The 21,531-nt window shown below is 39.0% G+C and overlaps 2 protein-coding genes and 1 long non-coding RNA gene across 3 annotated transcripts; all 3 read left to right on the forward strand.

Moving 5' to 3' along the window:
* The first annotated feature begins 1,737 nt into the window (after positions 1–1,737).
* On the forward strand, positions 1,738–4,183 carry LOC132038070 (uncharacterized). Its single transcript, XM_059428796.1, has 4 exons — positions 1,738–1,819; positions 2,162–2,233; positions 2,882–2,942; positions 3,506–4,183. Exon 4 carries the CDS (start codon positions 3,506–3,508, stop codon positions 4,181–4,183), a length of 678 nt encoding a protein of 225 aa, XP_059284779.1. The 5' UTR covers positions 1,738–1,819; positions 2,162–2,233; positions 2,882–2,942.
* Positions 4,184–7,772: 3,589 nt separating this feature from the next.
* Positions 7,773–8,468, forward strand: LOC132038071 (uncharacterized). The gene has a single exon (XM_059428797.1). It carries the CDS (start codon positions 7,773–7,775, stop codon positions 8,355–8,357), a length of 585 nt encoding a protein of 194 aa, XP_059284780.1. The 3' UTR covers positions 8,358–8,468.
* Positions 8,469–8,630: 162 nt separating this feature from the next.
* On the forward strand, positions 8,631–10,129 carry LOC132037283 (uncharacterized). Its single transcript, XR_009409823.1, has 2 exons — positions 8,631–8,722; positions 9,806–10,129. It is a non-coding gene; the product is annotated as an uncharacterized LOC132037283 (long non-coding RNA).
* Positions 10,130–21,531: the final 11,402 nt, after the last annotated feature.

Genomic DNA, 21,531 nt, shown 5'->3' on the forward strand with positions numbered 1-21,531 from the left:
TTTTTGATCTTTGACTATGGTGAAACCTTATCTCATGTGGCTAAGATTGCTTCGGTCTATCTCTTTTTATCTATGGTTATTATTTTCCATTGGCCTTTCTACCAGTTGGATATAAAAAATTCCTTTCTTCATAGGGATCTTGAAGATGAGGTATATATAGAGCAACCACCTAATTTTGTTGCTCAGGGAGAGTCTAGTAACATGGTGTGCAGATTAAGACAAACACCTTGTGGACTAGAGCAGTCTCCTCCAATATGGTTTGGAAAGTTTAGCATGGTTATTCAAGAGTTTGTCATGGTGCAAAGTGAAGTTGATCATTATGTGTTTTATCGTCACTCTGCTCCAGGTGTGTGCATGTATTTGGTAGTGTACGTTGATGATACAATCATTACAGGTATTGATAATGAGGTAATTACCAAATTGAAATATCACCTTTTTCAGCACTTTCAAACTGAGGATCTTGGTCGATTAAGGTACTTTTTGTGTATTGAGGTTACTCAATCCAAATCAGGGATTGTCATTTCATAGAGGAAGTATACACTTGATATTCTTCAGGAGACAGGGATGACATATTGTAGATCTATTGATTCTCAAATGGATCTAAATATTAAGCTCCTACCATGTCAGGAGAGCTCTTAGAGATTCTGGAAGATATAGAAGGCTGATAGGAAAGTTGAATTAATTCACAGTGACTCAACCTGATATTTCCTTCCTGGTTAGTGTTGTAAGTTAGTTCTTAAATTCTTCTTGTGACAGTCACTGGAATGCAATTATTCGTATTATTGGATACATAAAATCTGCTCCAGGGAAAGGACTACTCTATGAATATCAAGGACATGAGAATTTTTTTGGCTATTCAGATGTATGCTACGTGATAAGTTGGTATTTTAACAGCTTATCTCTTCTTTAATCTTAGATTTTTGCAATGTTTGATTGAGAAAATAGTGCATGTAATGTCGTTTACTTTCATTTCACAAGTTTTATGTGATTTAGAAGTGATCGGAAAGAAACCAAGTGAAAAACAAGTCAAAAAGATGTCAAATTGAGGAAATGAAAAAGTCGCTAAAAGCACAAAAAATGGCCAAATTTGTAAATCTAAAAATTAGGGGCTTATTTTTGTCATATTTTGCTTTTGGAAAATGGGGAAATTATAAAAAGGAAGACTTGAGGGAAATCACTTTCATCTTTGGCCATTCATACAAGTCTTGGAGATCTAGGGTTCCTACACCCGCACTTGGAGATTGAAGATTTGAAGACTTTGATAAGAAATTTCTTAATCCTTACCCATTTCTTCAATTCATTGCTATGTTTTGACTATTTAACAACAATAACAACAATAACAAGCCAGTATAATCCCACCATGTGGGGTCTGGGGAGGGTAGAGTGTACGCAGACCTAACCCCCACCTTGAAAGGTAGGGCGGCTGTTTCCGAAAGACCCTCAGCTCAAGAGAGGAATATGTTTTGACTATTTAAGTGTGTAGGGCTTAGTTGGTAATTTAAATAAAGAAGGAAATAAAAAGAAAAAAAAATATTAATATAAGAAGTAATTTAGTGTAGGCCAAAAAATCAAAAAAAAAGTGTTGGCTTAAAAGGAAAAAAAAAAAAAATATATATATAGGATTAAAGAGATGAGAGAAGCCCACAAAAAAAAAGAAAAAGAAAAAAAGAGAAAAAAAAAAAAAAATGAGAGACGTGAAAAAAGAGGAGAGAAACGGGAAAAAAAGAAAATAGAAGCGAAAACAAGGAAAAAAAAAAAGAGAGAGAAAAGAGAAGAAAAGAGAGGAGAAAAATAAGGATTTTCAACCCAAATCATCAAGGTAATTACTCTATCTTTTATTTAAGTTTATTACATAATTATGGGTGAATCTTTATGGTGAAAACATGGGGATATTTTGAGGAATTGAGAAAGTTTAGCTCTAGGGTTCTTCAACTAAAATCATTGATTTGAAAGGGCAAAACATCGGATTTTAGACTTCTATATATCGTTGGAATCCTCTCGTTAAGGCCTTTCCGAAAACATAAGTCTTGTCGGGTTTTGAACACATTGACCGGAGGGCGTTTTCGTCCTTTAAAATTTGACTTTAACCGTTTAAGCCTCTAAAAATATAGAAGTGGTTTACCCTAAGGGTTTTGACCATTCTAAATCCGTTTTTGTGTAGTTTGAGGCAATCCGGAGACTCGAGAACGCAGTTTTGATTTATTGGAAAGTGTGCTTGAATTGTGAATTTGAGGTAAGTGAGACTTTAAGCTTTGGGTACTTGCTTTTCAAAACCCGTTTTAAAAATATGTTTTCTCTGCCTGGTCCATGTGTTGGGGCGAGCGTGTGCTTGGCAGAATCGGTGGTCCTTAAGGCCAACCGCATATACTTTATTTTCAAATAATCCAAAACTCTCTTTATAAATTGTTTTGTGATGTGATATAGCTGTGAGCCATGATATTGGGGCATTGTGTATGCTTCCCTTAGCATTGTGTATGCTTCTTGATTATATTGGGGCATTGTGTATGCTTCCCTTAGCATTGTGTATGCTTCTTGATGATATTGGGGCATTGTGTATGCTTCCCTTAGCATTGTGTATGCTTCGACATATTTGGCACATTGTGTATGTTGCGTGGATTCATAGTGTTGACTAATTCTTTAATTGCCACTTATGACGGTTCGTAGTGTAAATTGTGTTGAGATATATAATATATTTGATAAACGGTGGTTTGGACCTTGGTTGCTATTATATAATGATATATTCATGTGCATAATATTTTTGTGCTTGTTGTGTGTTTGTATTTTCTAACACTTGTTCCGGGGGTATTTGAAGTGGCGGGTCGAGGATCTTCTTTGGGTTATATTTATGTATAACTCACTCCTTACCTGCATGTCCATGCAGATACTGTCGTTGAGAACGAGGCTGGTAATTGAAGATTTCGTGAGTGGATTCTGTTGCTGAGGTGAGCCACCGCATTGTTCGTGGAGGCAACCATTTCAGCTTTATCTAGTTTATTTCTAGTTATTTCTTTTATTTTGGGTTTACATGCCTGACACTCAAACTCATGTAACTCTGTTAGATGCGCCATGGTCTCAGCGTAGGATGCGGGCTAGAGATTCTTTTTATCTTAGCGTTGGTTGGTTTTCATAAATCGATTATGGATTTGGTTGGCGACTATTTCGCATTTTTATCATTAATAACGTTGTTGGACCTGCACCTATTTTCTTTTAGTGCTTTTATAAATGATTAAGAGTATGATATATGGTTCGCTTTGGCGGGTAGTGTTCTCTGGGTGCCAGTCACGTCTAAGGGGTATTTTGGGACGTGACAAAGTTGGTATCAGAGTGTAGGCTTTAAGTCCCGGGTCCATGGAGCAGTGTTTAGTAGAGTCTTGTTCATGGGTATGTAGGCGCCCATACTTATGACCTTGAGGCTACTTTTGGACATCTAGGAAGTTTTCCTTCTTTCATTCCTTGTTCGTGCGTGAGTTGAATCAAGTTTAACCTTGTAATATTTATTTCGCAGATGGCTAAGAAACGCGCATCTTCATCTGCTAAACGTGGTGCTGGACAGAGTGCTACCCGCGGTGGTAGACAAGCTAGTGCTCATCAGACTAGAGCTCAGACTAGGACTCAGGCCACTCCTCAGCCTGAAGTTGTGAATGGGGGTCAGCCCCGAGTTGCGTCAGAGCAAGTGGAGGAACAAGTGGTTCAGAACACTCCACCGGCACCAGCTGCTACCCCTACTATTGCTATGCCCGCAGATGTGGTGACCAGATTATTGAATGTGTTGGAGGCATTGGCGCCTAATCATGGTGGAATTCCAGGTCCTCAGGCTACTTCACAAGCACAAGCTCAAGTTCAGTTGAATGTTGCAGCTAATCAGACACCTCAGTTGGCCCCTCAACAGGTTGTCCCGTCTGCAGGGCAATCTAAGGAGTTTAAGAATTTCATGGATCTTAAGCCACCAGAGTTTGATGCTTCACCAACTTCTATTGAACCTCAGAAGTTCATTGATCGTTGTGAAAAGATATTGACTACGTTGGGGCTGAAGGAGGCTCGTGGTGTGGAATTTGCCACTTTCTTATTCTCAGGGTCCGCAGAGTCTTGGTGGATTTCGATTCAGAGAGGTAGACAAGCAGGGTTACCACCTATTACTTGGTCGGGAATTTTTCCTTGTTTAAGGACGGGTTTATTCCATTAAGCAAGCAAGATGACATGAGACGTCGGTTCAATAATGCAACGGCGGGGAACTATGACCGTTACGAGAATATGAGGCCAAGTTTACGGATTTATCCGGTATGTACCTTATTTGGTAGAGGATCCGAGAGAGAAGGTGAGACGATTTGTGGATGGACTTGAGCATCGCTATCGTGGTCTGTGGTACGAGATGTGCGATATGGTACCTATTCGGATGTAGTTGACAACTTTCTCTCCGTTACGAGTCCTATCTAGAAATGGACAAAGTTGAGCGTGAAAGCAAAAAGTCACGTAACACGGGTGGGTTTAGTGGTGCTCCATACGGGGGCAAGAGTGGTTTTTATCGTGGGCGGTCCGGATCTACTCGGTCGAATCGGTGGTGCGGTCTTCTAGTGGTTATTCGGCTAGACGGGGGCCGGCGACGGATGCGGAGGAAGGGTAATAGCTCATATCGGTCGGGTTATCATCCGAGGTGTTCTAACGTGGTAGAAATCACGGTGGTCGTTGCTTTGGGGCGGAGATGGGGCTTGTTTTACTTGTGGTGAAAAGGGGCATATTGCTAAATAGTGTCCTAAAGGAAATTCGGTGCTAGTCGAGCTACTACACGGCGCGAGGGAACTACTACGGCTACACACGGTCGGATTCGGCCCGGCTAGGACCGCTCCACGGGGGTGCTCGTGGACAGGGACGACAGGGTGCACAGGTTGCTCAGGGAGGGGGTGGACCGCCGAGATTCTTTGCTATGACCAGACAGGATGTCGAGGCATCTAATGCAGTAGTCACAGGTATTATTACTATTGGTTCTCATGGTGCATATGCTCTTATTGATCCCGGTTCTACGTATTCGTATGTATCTCCTTCTTTTGCTATATTCTTAGAACGGGGAGTTGAGTCTATTAATGTGCCATATGTGGTAGAAACCCCAGTGGGGGAGAGTATATTAGTGGATAGAGTTTATAGAGATTGTGTGATATCTGTTCAGGGCAGGGACACCGTAGTTGATCTATGTGTGTTACCGATGTCCGCTTTCGATGTGATTATGGGCATGGATTGGTTGGCATCATGTTATGCATCGGTTGATTGCTATGCTAAGCTTATACGTTTTAATTTTCTTGGAGAACCTTTAGTGTGGAAAGGCATGACTCCTGTGACTCAAGGAAAAATAATATCTTATGTAAAGGCACGCCGAATGATTAATCATGGGTGTTTGGGTTTTATTGCCACCGTTCATGATACTCGAGCGGAGAATGTTACTATTGATAGTGTTCCTGTTGTTCGCGAATTTGCGGATGTTTTTCCTGAAGATTTACCGGCCTACCCCCCATGAGAGAAATCGAGTTCAGCATTGATTTAGTTCCAGGGACTCAACCTATCTCTATTCCTCCATATCGTATGGCTCCGGTGAGTTGAGAGGCGAAGGTTCAACTCCAAGAGCTACTTGATAAGGGGTTCATTAGGCCTAGTGTATCGCCTTGGGGTGCACCTGTGTTATTTGTGAAAAAGAAAGATGGCACGATGAGAATGTGCATTGACTACAGGCAACTGAACAAGGCGACTATCAAGAATAAGTATCCATTGCCTCGTATTGATGATTTGTTTGATCAGCTGCAGGGTGCTACTCATTTTTCCAAAATCGACTTGAGATCAGGTTATCATCAGTTGAGAATCAAGACTGACGACATCTCCAAGACAGCTTTTCGGACAAGATATGGGCACTTCGAATTTTTGGTGATGTCATTCGGGCTGACTAATGCCCCCGCAGCATTTATGGACCTCATGAACAGGGTATTCAAGCCATACTTAGACCATTTTGTGATTGTGTTCATTGATGATATTTTGGTCTACTCTCGGAGTGAGGCTGAGCATGGACAACACTTGAGAATTGTGCTACAGACACTTAAGGAACAAAAGCTTTATGCCAAGTTCTCAAAATGTGAGTTCTGGTTAAGCACAGTTTCCTTTTTAGGACACGTGGTGTCCCGAGATGGGATTCAAGTTGATCCAAAGAAAATTGAAGCAGTTCGAGATTGGCCTCAACCCACTACTCCCCACGGAGATACGCGGTTTCATGGGACTAGGCTGGATATTACGAAGGTTTGTGGAGGGTTTCTCGAAGATAGGCTTGCTCCATTGACACGTTTAACTCGAAAAGGTGTGGTATTCCGGTGGTCGGATGAATGTTCGAAAGCTTTCGAAATTAAAGACCGCATTGACTACGGCTCCGATTTTGACCTTACCTGCGATGAGGGTGGTTTCACCATTTATTGTGATGCATCTCGAGTCGGGTTGGGTTGTGTCTTGATGCGAGAATGGTAAAGTGGTAGCTTATGCGTCTCGACGACTAAAGAAACATGAGAAGAATTATCCAACTCATGATTTAGAATTGGCCGCGATTGTATTTGCACTCAAGATGCGGCGTCACTATCTTTATGGTGAGCCGTGTGAAATCTATACGATCACAAGAGTTTGCAATACATATTCAAGCAAAGAGATCTGAATTTGAGACAGCGACGGTGGTTAGAGTTACTTAAAGATTATGATCTTACTATTTTGTATCATCCTGGTAAGGCGAATGTGGTGGCAGACGCCTTGAGTAGAAAGTCTATGGGCAGCTTGGCCCGATTTACTGCTGAAGAACGACCTATGGCTAAGGATATTCAGGCATTAGCCAACCGCGGAGTTCGGATTGATCATACAGTACAGGGCAGGTTACTTGCAGTTATGGTGGCACAATCGTCCTTAGTGGGGCAGGTCAAGGCTTGCCAATATGAAGATCCCCGTCTTGCTAGACTGCGAGATCGAGTGCAAAATGGGGGCGTTAAGTCATTCTCTATTGATGGCGAAGGCGTGTTACGTTGTCATGGTAGACTGTGTATTCCTATGGTGGGTGATGTGAAGCAACTAATCCTTGAAGAGGCTCATAGCTCGCGATACTCCATCCACCCAGGTGCTACGAAGATGTACCAAGACTTGCGTGGATTATATTGGTGGAAAGGTATGAAGGTGATATTTTGAAACATGTGACAAGTTGCTTAAATTGTCAGCAGGTCAAATATGAACATCAAAAACCCGGCGGAGTAATGCAAAACTTGATTATCCCAGAGTGGAAGTGGGAAAGGATTACGATGGATTTCGTAGTTGGTTTGCCGAATACTTTCAAGAAACATGACTCAGTCTGGGTAATTGTGGATAGACTCACCAAATCTGCTCATTTTATACCAGTTCGGGTTACTCATACCGCAGAGCAGTTAGCAAATATTTACCTCCGTGAGATAGTACGACTTCATGGTGTGCCTATTTCTATAATATCTGATCGAGGTGCACAATTTACTGGCTTTGAGTTTTGGAAGTCTTTTCGAAGTCGTTGGGTTCACGGTCGAGTTGAGTACGGCTTTTCATCCACAAGCCGATGGACGGTCGAGCGAGTTATTCGGATTTTAGAGGACATGCTTAGAGCTTGCGCGATTGATTTTGGTGGCCATTGGGACGATCGGTTGCCTTTGCGAGTTTGCTTATAATAACAGCTACCAATCGAGTATACAGATGGCGCCGTTTGAGGCTCTATATGGCCGCAGGTGTCGTTCACCAGTTGGATGGTTCGAACCGGGCGAAACACAACTATTAGGTCCAGATCTGGTTCAGCAAGCCTTGGAAAAAGTTGCATTGATACGAGAACGGCTTCGGACGACAAAAGCGAGACAAAGTCCTATGCAGATAAGAAAGTACGTGATATGGAGTTCATGAAGGGGGAAAAAGTCTTTCTAAAAGTATCCCCTATGAAAGGAGTTATGAGATTCGGTCGGAAAGGTAAGTTAAGTCCTAGGTACATTGGTCCTTATGAGATTTTGGATCGAATTGGGTTGGTGGCATATAGACTTGCTTTACCTCCGAGATTGTCTGTTGTTCATCCTGTATTTCACGTGTCTATGCTAAGACGATATGTTGGTGATGATAGCCATAAGATTCAACCAGAGGATGTGGAGCTCGATGAAAATTTGACTTATGAGGAGGGTCCGATATCTATTCTTGATAGGCAAGTGCGACAATTGAGGTCGAAGAAGGTAGCTTCAGTCAAAGTGTTGTGGCGTAATCATCCAACCGAGGAGGCTACTTGGGAGTCTGAGGCGGATATGCGAGATAAATATCCTCATTTATTTGACGCGACAGGTATGATCTAGATCCGTTCGAGGACGAACGTCATTTTAAGTGGTGGAGAATGTAATAGCCCATATTTTTTTTTTCTAGGCTTAGTTGGTAATTTAAATAAAAGAAAAAAATAAAAAAAAAAATATATATATATGAATTAAGTAGTACAAAATAAAAGAAAAAAGAGGATTAAAGGGTCCTTAAAAAAAAAAAAAAAAAAGATGATGGGCCAAGCCCACACAAAAAAAAAAAAAAATAAAAGAAAAAAAAAAAGACGAGAGAGAGAAACGAGAAAACGAAAAAAACGATAGAAGAAAAAAAGGAAAAAAAAAAAAAGGAAGAAAAAGGAAGAAAAAAGAGGGGAGAAAAATAAGGATTTTCAACCCAAATCATCAAGGTAATGCTCTAGTCTTTTATTTAAGTTTATTACATAATTATGGGTGAATCTTTATGGTGAAAACATGGGGATATTTTGAGGAATTGAGAAAGTTTAGCTCTAGGGTTCTTCAACTAAAATCATTGATTTGAAAGGGCAAATACATCGGATTTTAAACTTCTATATATCGTCGGAATCCTCTCGTTAAGGCCTTTCCGAAAACATAAGTCTTGTTGGGTTTTGAACACGTTGACCAGAGGGCGTTTCGTCCTTTAAAATTTGACTTTAACTGTTTACGCCTCTAAAAATATAGAAGTAGTTTACCCTAATAGTTTTGACCATTCTAAATCCGTTTTTGTGTAGTTTGAGGCAATTCGGAGACTCGAGAATGCGTTTTGATTTATTGGGAAGTGTGCTTGAATTGTGAATTTGAGGTAAGTGAGACTTTAAGCTTTGGGTACTTGCTTTTCAAAACCCGTTTTAAAAATATGTTTTCTCTGCCTGGTCCATGTGTTGGGGCGAGCGTGTGCTTGGCAGAATCGGTGGTCCTTAAGGCCAACCGCATATATTTTATTTTCAAATAATCCAAAACTCTCTTTATAAATTATTTTGTGATGTGATATAGGCTGTGAGCCATGATATTGGGGCATTGTGTATGCTTCCCTTAGCATTGTGTATGCTTCTTGATTATATTGGGGCATTGTGTATGCTTCCCTTAGCATTGTATGCTTCCCTTAGCATTGTGTATGCTTCTTGATGATATTGGGGCATTGTGTATGCTTCCCTTAGCATTGTGTATGCTTCCCGACATATTTGGCACATTGTGTATGTTGCCGTGGATTCATAGTGTTGACTAATTCTTTAACTGCCACTTATGACGGTTCGTAGTGTAAATTGTGTTGAGATATATAATATATTTGATAAACAGTGGTTTGGACCTTGGTTGCTATTATATAATGATATATTCATGTGCATAATATTTTTGTGCTTGTTATGTGTTTGTATTTTCTAACACTTGTTCCAGGGGTATTTGAAGTGGCGGGTCGAGGATCTTACTGGGTTATATTTATGTATAACTCACTCCTTACCTGCATGTCCATGCAGATATTGTCGTTGAGAACGAGGCTGGTAATTGAAGATTTCGTGAGTGGATTCTGTTGCTGAGGTGAGCCACCGCATTGTTCGTGGAGGCAGCCATTTCAGCTTTATCTAGTTTATTTCTAGTTATTTCTTTTATTTTGGGTTTACATGCCCGACACTCAAACTCATGTACTCTGTTAGATGCTCCATGGTCTTAGCGTGGGATGTGGGCTAGAGATTCTTTTTATCTTAACGTTGATTGGTTTTCATAAATCGATTATGGATTTGGTTGGCGACTATTTCGCATTTTTATCATTAATAACGTTGTTGGACTTGCACTTATTTTCTTTAGTGCTTTTATAAATGATTAAGAGTATGATATATGGTTCGCCCGGCGGGTAGTGTTCACGTCTTATTTTGGGTGCCAATCACGTCTAACAATTTGGCGTACTTGAGGGTTGAAGCTTACTTGTTTTGATTTTGGGAACCACACTCATGGCAAAATTGTTTGAATTTTCCCGAGTGTGTAGTTATTTTCTTTGTCCTTGTTCACTTTCTTAGTTTGTGTAAATGGCATATAATAAAAATTGGTTAGATGGTAGTTGTCAAATGACTTATGAGTGGAATTTTTCCCGTGCGTATATCAAACTTGTGATATAGGAGTGGTGGTCAAAATGACCATTGGGATAATTGTGCTTATTTTTCCTTCCCCTTCCCGAACACCCACTATGACGATTCTACTTTTGATTTGGATGATGATAGGCTTATAGAAGTGGAAGAAGTCTCAAATGCTCAAAATGAGAGGATAATGCTCATGTTAGAGACCATTCTCAAAAAGAAGGAAAAGTTGAACTTAGAACTCAAGGACTTGAGGCAAGCAGTTAATGACATGAGTCAAGTAATTAATTGCAATGACAAAGCTATTAACAGCTTGGACGATCAAATGAAATCGTTGGTTGAGGCTCATAATGCTCACCAATTTGAGGGTGTTGAAAGTAGTCAAGAAAGGTCTGTATTCAAGGGAGAAAGTAAGCTTCATTATGAGAAATCAAAAATTAAACATCCGCCAACCAACTCTAGGATTATTGGAGATGCCGGAGAAGAAAGGAAATTAGAGTCAATCGGTGTCATGAAAAGTATGGCTGAAATTGACTCTAGTTCGGGAGAAGAAGAGGATGTCAAAATCCAAGTGAATTTGCACTTTGAGAGATTGGTTTCTCATTCCAAGCATTTTTCAACATTGGAGTTGTGTGGTGATATGAGAATAGAACCACATGAATCCATGTGGGATTACGAAAAGGAAAAACAAGGGCCTTACATTTTGGCAGTTTGAAAGTTCAAGAAGACAAAATGACATCCCTCACTTAAAAGCCAAAAAGTGCGATATGCGACACCCGAGAGTTGGTCTTTGCTTCCCTACCACCGCCCCATGAGCGTCACTGTAATCTTGATTCAAATTTGGGGTGACAATTATTATCTTCAAAGTAAAGAGAAAAGTGGTAAAGTTTATTCACGTCATGCCATGACGTTAAATGCAGCGCTCTATGGAAGGCAATCCATATTTTCTTTATTTTTAATTTAATTTTGCATTTTTATTTTTTAGATAAGTTTTTTTTTTTATTAATCTACATAATTTCACAATTTTTGGAATTGATTTAGACAATATTTGAAGTGTTGGAGTGGCTGCATATTGCAAAAGATGCACAAACCGCTTCAGGTAAATGACTAAAACTGACCTGTTTAAAATAGGTATCTCACTCATTTTCCCTTTTTAAGTACCCTGGACTTTTTCAGTAAAAAACAAACAACACAAAAAGAGACCCTGTCCTTCACGCTAGCACAACACACAAACTCACAACACTACTCGATCACACAACTCCATTGCTAGTCACATTTCCACGAGCGCCAAGCAAGTTTCTCGCCTCTCCTCATTTCTTTTCTCTCTCCCTCCATCACTTTCTTTGTGTTTGCAGATTTTTTTTTCTTTCTCTGTTTCTTCTTTATTTTCTTTTCGTGTGGTTTGCTTGTGTGGAAATTAGATCACAAGTTTGTGAGAATCTGGTGTTGTTGTTTGATTCAGATGAAGATATGATTGCACAACTATAATTCTCACTTTTTGGGAGGGTAATTCAATTGCCCCATTCTGACAAAGAACTTGCTCAAAGTGATGCACACATCTGTAACGACCAGTTTGATCGTTTAGGCTTTTTAACGCTTTTACTATTGTTTACCTTCTCTTAACTCCATTAAAGCATGTTTGACCTATATTGATGGGTAGCGTGGTTCCTTAGGCGATTTGGATTAGTTTTGAGGGAATTACAAGCTTAAAGCGAAAAATTGTTGACCAACAGTTAACTTTTGTGTAAACCAACCATTTTGGGAATTCCGTCGATTCCATGAGGTTCAGAGGGTCATTTATAAATTGGTGGGGTGATTGGTTCGGCCTCGAGAGCGTTTTGGGTCTTTAGTTGGAAACTTGTCTTTGGGGTTTTAGGGATTGATCGGATCAAAATAATCTCCGCTGAGAATTCCGACGGCGCGGTTGAATTTATAGCATTGTTTTTAGTCAGTTTGCATAGTTGGTTTGTATCCGGGAGGTTCCATATGATTATCGGGATTTCGGGGTATTGGAGTAAAAAACCATATTTTTCTAGTTTCAGCAGTTGTTGGTGTCCTTCTACACAATTGCGAAGAAGGCATCGCGGTCGCAAGCCTGAGGGAAACAAGCCTCAGCGATTGCGTGGTGAGGTCCCGCGATTGTGTTGAGACGCGTGTATGAGTGGGTTAGTCACGGTGCTTTGCGATCGCGGGCCATGGTCTCGCGATCGCAATTGTTCATCGAGGCGGGTCAGATTTTCCTCTTCGCAATTGCGTTGTCTCAGACCATGATCGCGAAGGCATCACTGTAACAATAGTGGATTTAGTCCTTAGAATTGGAGATTCATCACCATTTTCAATTTCTAAGTTGATTAGTTTGTTTTGGAGAGTTTTCAAGAGGCTTCTGCTAGTCTAAGCTTTGAGGTAAGTTCCTAATGCTAGTTTCATGTTTTTCATTTGATACTTGTCATTATTTAGTGGTTGTAATCATGTGGGTTAAGGATTAGAAATGTATATATGCTTCTCTCAAACAAGCATGCAAGTAGACGCGATCGTACAAGTAATATAGGATTTTTAAGTCTAGATATCGTACCCACAGAGACTTACAATTTCCACTGTTCAACTAATTCAAATTTTGGTATAACTGTTCAAGAGAGTAACAATCAAAGGGATTTGTTGTAACTAACTACTAATTGCAAGGAATAAATAAATATGAGTGTTTCGTGACTGAGACAATTTTGATGAAGAATGTAAGGTTTATCAGATGAGAGAAAGTTCCAGGGTCATGGCTTTCGATAATCTAGTTAGTCTTCTGACAATTCTACCGATCTTATTTCCTGGGTTACTAGTTGATAGGTTAATTGTAACTTTATGAGTATCTTTCGAGTTGGTCACAAAGTTGTAGATTCTACTCTAACGCCTATATTCCTTTGGTCGCCAGAAAGTAACAAGAACACATTTATTTCTCTATATTCAACTAAGGAAGTCTTAAGGGTATGTTCCTATCCTCATTAGCGAAACGATTATATCGAACAAGCACTATTTATTCTTATTACGTATGCGAATTCCCTATCCTTAGTTCAATTCACACACCACAGATAGTGTTTAATTAGTGATCAAGTAATTAAACAATTAAGCACAAGAATAAATAAGCAACCCAAAATATGAAAAGTTAATCGATAGAAATTATCGTCAAACCAACTATCATGTCTTTTCCACAACCCTAAAATAAAGAAGTTTAGCTACTCATGATTCTCGATGAAGAACAAGAATTCATGAATAATCTAGGGTTGAAAGAAGAAAATAAAATAAAACCTAAGAGAGCGAAATAAGGACGATGACTTACAAGTTTTAGCAAAAATCCCAGCATGTCGTTTACAACTCTTAAAACGTGTATTTATAGTCTAGGCTTAAAACTAAAATAAGTAGACCTAATCCCGATCAAAACGAGAAAACCTGGTCGACACCCGCGCTGCACACGCGTCACAGGTCCAACGCGGGTGTGGTTTGAAATTTCTAAATGCCTTTGGTCTGAGAGTGTATCCCTCCGCCTTGGATCCGCGGCGCGGGCTTGATGCCTGCATGCTTCATCCGCAAAGCGGGCCTGATGCCTGAGATCCTTCAGTTGCCCAAAATTCTCTAAGTGTGGCGTGATCTTCTCATCACCTCGTGCAAATAAAATCACCTCCAAAATCTTCAAAAATTGCTCGGTTTTCCATCATTTGTCCTCATTCTACCTAAACACATAAAACATACTAACATAAGCTTGGATACAACGATTCCATCATAGAAAATGCAATTAAAGTACTAAGAACGAGAGGTAAAGTAACGCTAAATATCGATATTTGTTCCAAATATCACTACCCCCCACTTAGACTTTGCTCGCCCTCAAGCAAACACTTACCACTACCAACCTACCAAATTCAGATTCAAGCCATTCAAACAGGTCTACTCAGGCTTCGGCTGATATGGCTCTTTTAAAAACACTACACAAATTAATCATCAAGCAAATTCTTTCGAAAGCCATGCCAAAGATCAAAAATTCAGTTCAACACAACAAACAACCACCTTCTCAAAACACTTTTGCGTTCAAAAATCACATGACCCAACTACGTCACTTAAAACAAAACAATCATACTACTTGAACAAGAATCCAAAATTTCACTAACCCATTGTCAACTATGTGTCCCCACAAGAAAAGAGTTGTCCATATATCTCACAAGAACCAAATATTTTTATTTCAATGGACATGAATTCAACAAATACGCTCACTCTCAAAAAGAATATCACATGCTAAGTACGACATATCATAGGCTTGCCCATAGAGTAACCGCTTCACTATAAGCACATCGAACCTAGGATCAAGGAGGACTTAAAGGGATTGTAATGTAGGCTAGGGGACGGGTACGAAACATTTGGTTAATAGTGACTAACCTCCCTAAGCACTTTAATACACACAACACTTTTTCAATTCAACTTTCTTCATCAACCACTAACAAGACCAACCAGCACCCAAACTCGCCCAAGTTACACCCATTTATTTCTTTTCATATATGAGTTAGAAGGGAAAGTTTTATTCGATACAACAAACTATTTTTTTTTTTCATTGTTTAAATTCAGTTTTTTTTTTTTTTTTTTTTTTTTTTTGCAATTCCCAACTAACAAGTGAATTTTTCGGTTCGTTAGGTGCTCCAATAGACTTCACTAGATTTCAACCAAAAAACCTTCCTCTTTTTCTCATCCCACTCCAATTACAATATCCATCATTAAAGTGCTCAAGAAGTACATTAGATCAAGATTAAGTTAATTAGAATGAAAGGGCATAGTTTATTGAATGCTATCAAAGAAAAGGCTAAAGGCTCAACAGGGTTAACTAGGGTACATTTACATGCACGGGTTGGTAGGAAAAAGTTAAAATTTTAGGCTAACAAAGAAATGGCTCTATCATTTCCTAAGTTACAACATACTTCATTTCGTTTTACGAACACACGGGGCAAGTTCTAGACATCTATACAAAGCATGGATCACATAGCAATTCCTTACACACACATGGCACATAATCAACGCAAGAAGGATCACATTGTCCTCAAATCAAACAACATATAATGCCAAATGGGTCATTCATAAGTCAATTCGAAATACAACTTAAGTGTTCGAGAACGGTTATGTAATTTCATGGCATGTTTTCAAAAACAACATGAATTTCTCATAAGCTGCTATTTCACCTAACCCAAGCACCTAGAATTTAAATGATCTTTCCTATGGACTAATTTTCCCTCAAGCAGGTTGTCATCCACCCATCATCAGGAAAAGCCCTTTCTATGACTAAAAAATCATAAAAATCCTAATGAATGACTTATGCCACTACTAAAACTAGAAAACAAAATCTTTTTGGCTTTTTTCGGTGTTTTTCTCGTCATTTTTTTCTAAAGGTAATCTAAACTAAAGAGGAAGATAAAATAAGGCAAAATAACCTACGGCATAAGCATCCTCTATCTCGAGATATAACTCCCACACCACACTTAGTTTCATGCAATGCCCTCAATGCATATGAAAAGATAAAAACAGTATAAGGTGAAAGATACTCCCTGGGGACCACTAGGGCCCAGTCATCCTCCTCAATATCATCAGCAGCCTCACCATCAGACGGCTCGGCTGCCTCTTCTCCTTCCTCGTTGTCGCCCTCCATGTGCGACTCTACTTATATCCCAGCTGCCAAGTCAGCCTCAATCAAATCGGCCGAGTTCACATTCTCATCAGCAGGAAACTTGGCCTCATCACCCACAATAGCTCGGGATTACGGTGTATGTGGCACCTCAGCAAATACACTGGAAAAATCTAAGTTGAACTGCTCATCCACCACCACCAGTCCTTTGTAAAGTTGGGCCAGCACTGTGGATTAGGCTGACCTCTTCTCTGAAGGAGTGAGCTGTTGCTTCTTACTCAGCTCTGGGGCTTTGACTTAAGATGTGAAACAGATCATCGGGTGGTGTAAGGACTCTATCATACATCTTTGCCAAGGAGGCATCAAAGCTTGTCAAATAGGCCGTAAGAGTGTTGCCAAAACTCAGTTTCAGGGGCTTGTCTTCGCAAACTCTCTTCATCTTTATCATCATCCAATAGCCAATTTTCACGTGCTACCCCATCATAAGGAAGTAGATGATGCAAATTCGGTCCTTTGCAACCTCACAATAGTGCTCAAGGGATAGAATCTGGTATTTCAACAATCGCAACCACACCCAAGCCTCTTGTTTGAAGTTGCTTATCCTCAGGAACTTATGCTTTTTGTATTTCCCTGCATATCAGGCCTAGGTAGCTTTGGAGTCAGGTCCTCACAATGTTTCCCTGATGGCTTTGTAATCGAGCCTGTGAATAAATTCCTGGAGTGGCTCGATGGGGTAGTCGGGGACTCCTAAGTGTGCACATAACATGGCTGGTGATATGCGCACCCAACTTCTCCTCACACAAACAGATAGGGGGCAGTCGTCCTCTGAAGCGCCAAATAGATATTGGCATAGAACTCGAGGACCAGATCAATATTCACTGGTCCTAACATTTCAAATACCAAGACCCACCCATCTCCACAATCTGGTTGTACACGTTTCTGAACCTACACTGCAATAGGGTGAAATTGATTGCTTGCTCGTGGACATACTCCAAGGCGGGGCTGAAATCCGTATACCACTCCTTCCCATCTCTAGTAAGTTCCGGCCGAGGCCTTGTAGTTGGAGCTCGAGGGACAGGGACTGTCGGTTGCTTACCCCCCAACAATGATTTAACTGTCTTTTTTAGCTTTTGGGGGGTTTTCTCTTCCTCGTTTTGTGCCTTGAGAGAAGGTGGCGGTGGATTTTCCCTTGTTCTTTGTGTTAACCATTTTCCTGAAAAACAACATCACACCAAACGCTAAGTACAATTCAATAATCAAAGGAGGTCCACACTTAATTCTATTACATGTGCGCAAGTCTAAAGTGTGTAGCCCCTTTCAATTTTTCAGGCCCTAATCATGGTTATTTCAACGTTTATGCATAATTGGGGTTGAATCGACCCCAAACTTATTCAAAACTACATTAAAAAATAGAAAAAGAAAGAAGTTATCTAATCCTACACTAAATCAAAACAAACAAAACAAGATAAGTTCATGTTTTAGGACTTTGGGTTGGTGGCTCACAAACTTTCACAACCCATCAGAAGTGCGAATTTTATGGTGTAAATTGATGCTCAGGGGTTCATATTGTTGTTTAATGTTCCATTGCTACTCAAGAATTCATAATTTTTACAAAACCCTTGGTTCAAGACTTTCATCGAACACCTTGTGGGCATAGAATCTTCCCTTGAATTTTGAAAACAATGGGGGTTTGGAGACCCTCCCTTTTCATTTGGGATTCACTTTCTAGCCCTAAACATCAATTACAAACAATCAATACCAATTCCCGTCCTAATTTTGCCCAAACCCATAACCCTAACTTTTTCGTCTTTCAAAAACTCAAACAATCAATTACCAACTACATAACAAATAACTAAGTATTAATGAGGCAAACGGCAACCAAACAAGGAATTAACTAAATAAATTAACTAACTGATAAGAAACATACCAAACACAACAAACAGCAAACAATAACAATAACTAACTAATAAGCAACTAATTTAACTAAAAAATAAAATAAATAAATAGGCAAGCAAATACCTCTTTTTTTTTCTTTTTTTTTTTTGCAGCCGAATCCCATGAATGGATTTTGAAGCTATAATGCTTCCAAACCTCAATTCTCAGCCACACGAGCAAGAATAAATAGAAAACCAAATTTTAGAACTAAAAACTTTTGACCCGTTTATAGTGCTGGGCATAATATGGTTCAAACCGAAAAAACCGACCGAACAGAACCGAAGTTAATTTCGATTTCGATTTTTCGGTTTATTCGGTCCGGTTCGGTTTAAATTTATAAGATTTCAACAATTCGGTTCGGTTTTCGATTTATGCAAAATTTAATTCGGTTAAACCAGAAAACCGAATTTTAACAAGCCACTTTTTTCTTGAAACATATATTATATATTCCTTATACAATTCCTTGTAGATTTTGAATAAATTTCCTCAACAATGCATCTTAGAACACCCATTAGCATATTTTCTTGTGACAATGGGTGTTATCTTAGTAATATTAACATTGCAAATTGTGAATAAAAAACTCTTCTTGGTTAGTGGTAGGAAGATGTGATACAACAAAGTTTGACAAGTAGGAACTACTTATAATCTCCATTCCCTCTGTCATATCTCTTGGATTGTAGAGAAGATGTTGGCTGATAAACAAGAAATACTAATAATAGTGGACTTAAGTGAAATGTGGGGAAAAGTTCTGCCACTGCATTGATTTGTATTTTGGCTGATGAAGTGATTATTATGCAGTCAACACTTCTACTCTCTCACACCGCGCTCTATTAGGATTTTCTGGAATGATGAAGTATCGGCTTGATGCTTAACTATGTCATCCATATCTAAATCGAAGAAACCGAACCGAAATTGCAAAAATTGAATTGAACCTAAGTTATTTCAGTTCAGTTTCGGTTCCCATTTTTTACAAACTGAATTTGTAAAACCGAACCGAACCGACCGAATGCCCAGCCCTACCCGTTTAGGGTTAAAGTTAAAAAAGTTTAAACTTTTAGAAGCTTTGAACTGAAAATTCTAGCCTCAAAATCACTGAATATCCAATTTCGAATTTTCGAATATCGAATTTTCAATTGAATTGAATCATCCTCCTCCTTCAATGGTGTGGGGGTGGTTCTATTTATAGAACTCCCCAAGTCGAAACCAAGCTCAAAACCATCGATGTGGGACAAACAAAATCCCAAAAATTACACTGTGCAACAAAATCGATGGTGAAATGAAACCTTAAACAATGTGAACGGACAGATCTAAGCCCTTGATGGCTCAATCCCAACATTTCACTTTCAACCAATAGGATTTGAGAGAACACAGTGTAGTAAACAAAAAGTAAAGCAATATTGACTCAGTAATTCAAAAGAAAAAAATAAAATAGAGATGATTACCTAGATATAGGAGTGAATCGAGAGAAAAAATGAAAAGGATGTTGACCTTTCATGGAATAAAACATGCAAAAGCTAATTGCATTCGGCCCTAAACGTATTTGCATCGATTTGGTATGAAAGAGGAAGAGAAAAATGGGGCGGCGCCCTAGGGTTTCATGAAAAGGGTCCCCCCCCCCCCCTTTTCTTTCTATTATGTGTAAATGAAAATAAGTATAGGGTATTCCCCCTTAAAAGCCCGGATGGGGTACAGGTCACAACCTATATTGGGGAGCTGGACTGGCCTATTTTAAAAGATGTTGCAAAAATGTCCGGTAGGGACATTTATTTAAGGACATAAATCAAACACGACTAATAATTTAAAACTTGCAAAAATGTCCTTTGGGACAGACTTTTAAGGAAATAAATTAAAACGGCTACAAACTTAAAAACATAACAAATAATTATTTCAAATAAAAACCTATTTTAAAACGTAGACTAGATTTAATTTAAAACCAATTAATTACGCATATAATTTAGACTTTGCAAACTTAGCCTTATTAAATTCTAATCCAATTGAATATTTAAATCATGGCCATACTTAGCCTAATTAATTAATTGGATTTAAATTGCAATAGTAGCCTTAACTAATTTGAACCAATGAATTTGGTTAATTCAGTTAAAGCCACTAATGAGCTAATTTTGCAGAAAATGACCCTAATTGTCTTGACTCCATGAATTGGATCATTTCAATTGTGGTCATGACTAAAATAAAACAAATGCAGACATAATCACATAGAATAGGAACAATTAAGCAAATATGGGCACAAAATTACAAATTGAGGGGTAAAATGGTAAATTCTTCACTTAATCAAATTTCCTTGGATTAGTAAGATAAGATACTTCATATTTTCCTTTTTTACTAAATAAATAATTATCTTAAAAATGTAAACACTTCAGGAAATATCATAAATGCGTTTATTAATTCTCAAATGATTTATGGCATTAATAATTGCTTTGTTAATTTATAAAATCAACTTGATTTTCAAAATTCTGAATTTATTTTATCTTGTCATCCAGGGACTTCGATTAACTAAAATAATTTACGAGAGGTCAAAAATTAGATGTCAACAGTTAGTAGCGTGGGTGTTTGTAGACTTGTTTGCTAATATAGACCACTTATTTGATTAGACCTGGTTTAGTTAGGATGTATTCCAAGAAGGGGAGAAGCTCGAAATGGATGGTTCGTGGACCCTGTTCGGCTTCGAGGTAGGCTACAGCTTACCTGAGTTTAGACTTCGATTAAGGACACGTATGTAGATGGTGGTTGTTGACGAAGAAAGCATGATTAGGCCTTCGGTCATGGTGTGGAGGCGAATTCCAAATAGGTTGGTATTGTCAACTGTTATGTGGACTTATCACCATATTTTCTTGTGATTTTGACTAGGAATAGAGTGAATTGTTTTCCTGACACTACTTTGTGCTTATGTATAGAAAAGGAACTTTTGTTGATGTGATCTGGCATTGATTAGTCGGAACATTAGTTGATGTGATCTGGCATTGATTAGTCACTTGTATGTGATCTCTTACTTGCTTATGACTAGAGGAGGATTGTAGTTGATGTTATCTTGTTGAGTTGGCCTTCTTGGCATGCATTACTGGATTTATTACATGAGCTATTGTGGATTGAATTATTGACTGAATTAGTTTCCGGGCATTGGGCATACGATATCTAATTCCTGGTAATCCTATGTGTTAATATTGACTTTATGCATGGCATTGCATTCCTTATTTCATATGTGACTTGATGCGATTAGGATGGAAATGATGATAAAAGAGATATGAGAGCCCTGATCCGAGGTCTTTACAGGAGCGATATGAGTACTCATCATCCGAGGTCATATACCGGAGGGAGAGGTTGTATATGGACTTCGCGGGTCCCCATAGGTCATGACTATTGAGGCAGTGCCCTTAGCATGTGTGTACGGCGAAGAAGAGCCTGTATGGCAACTCAATGTTGTTGCATTGCATTACATCACATAGCATCAACCTTCGTTCATACATTCTCGATTGCTGCTTGACGTAATTCCTCATCTAATTGTTGTTGATGTGCTATTGATAAGTTGCATATGTCT

This window comes from Lycium ferocissimum, chromosome 11 (genome assembly GCF_029784015.1).
Source record: "Lycium ferocissimum isolate CSIRO_LF1 chromosome 11, AGI_CSIRO_Lferr_CH_V1, whole genome shotgun sequence".
In the NCBI taxonomy this organism is placed as follows: domain Eukaryota; kingdom Viridiplantae; phylum Streptophyta; class Magnoliopsida; order Solanales; family Solanaceae; genus Lycium; species Lycium ferocissimum.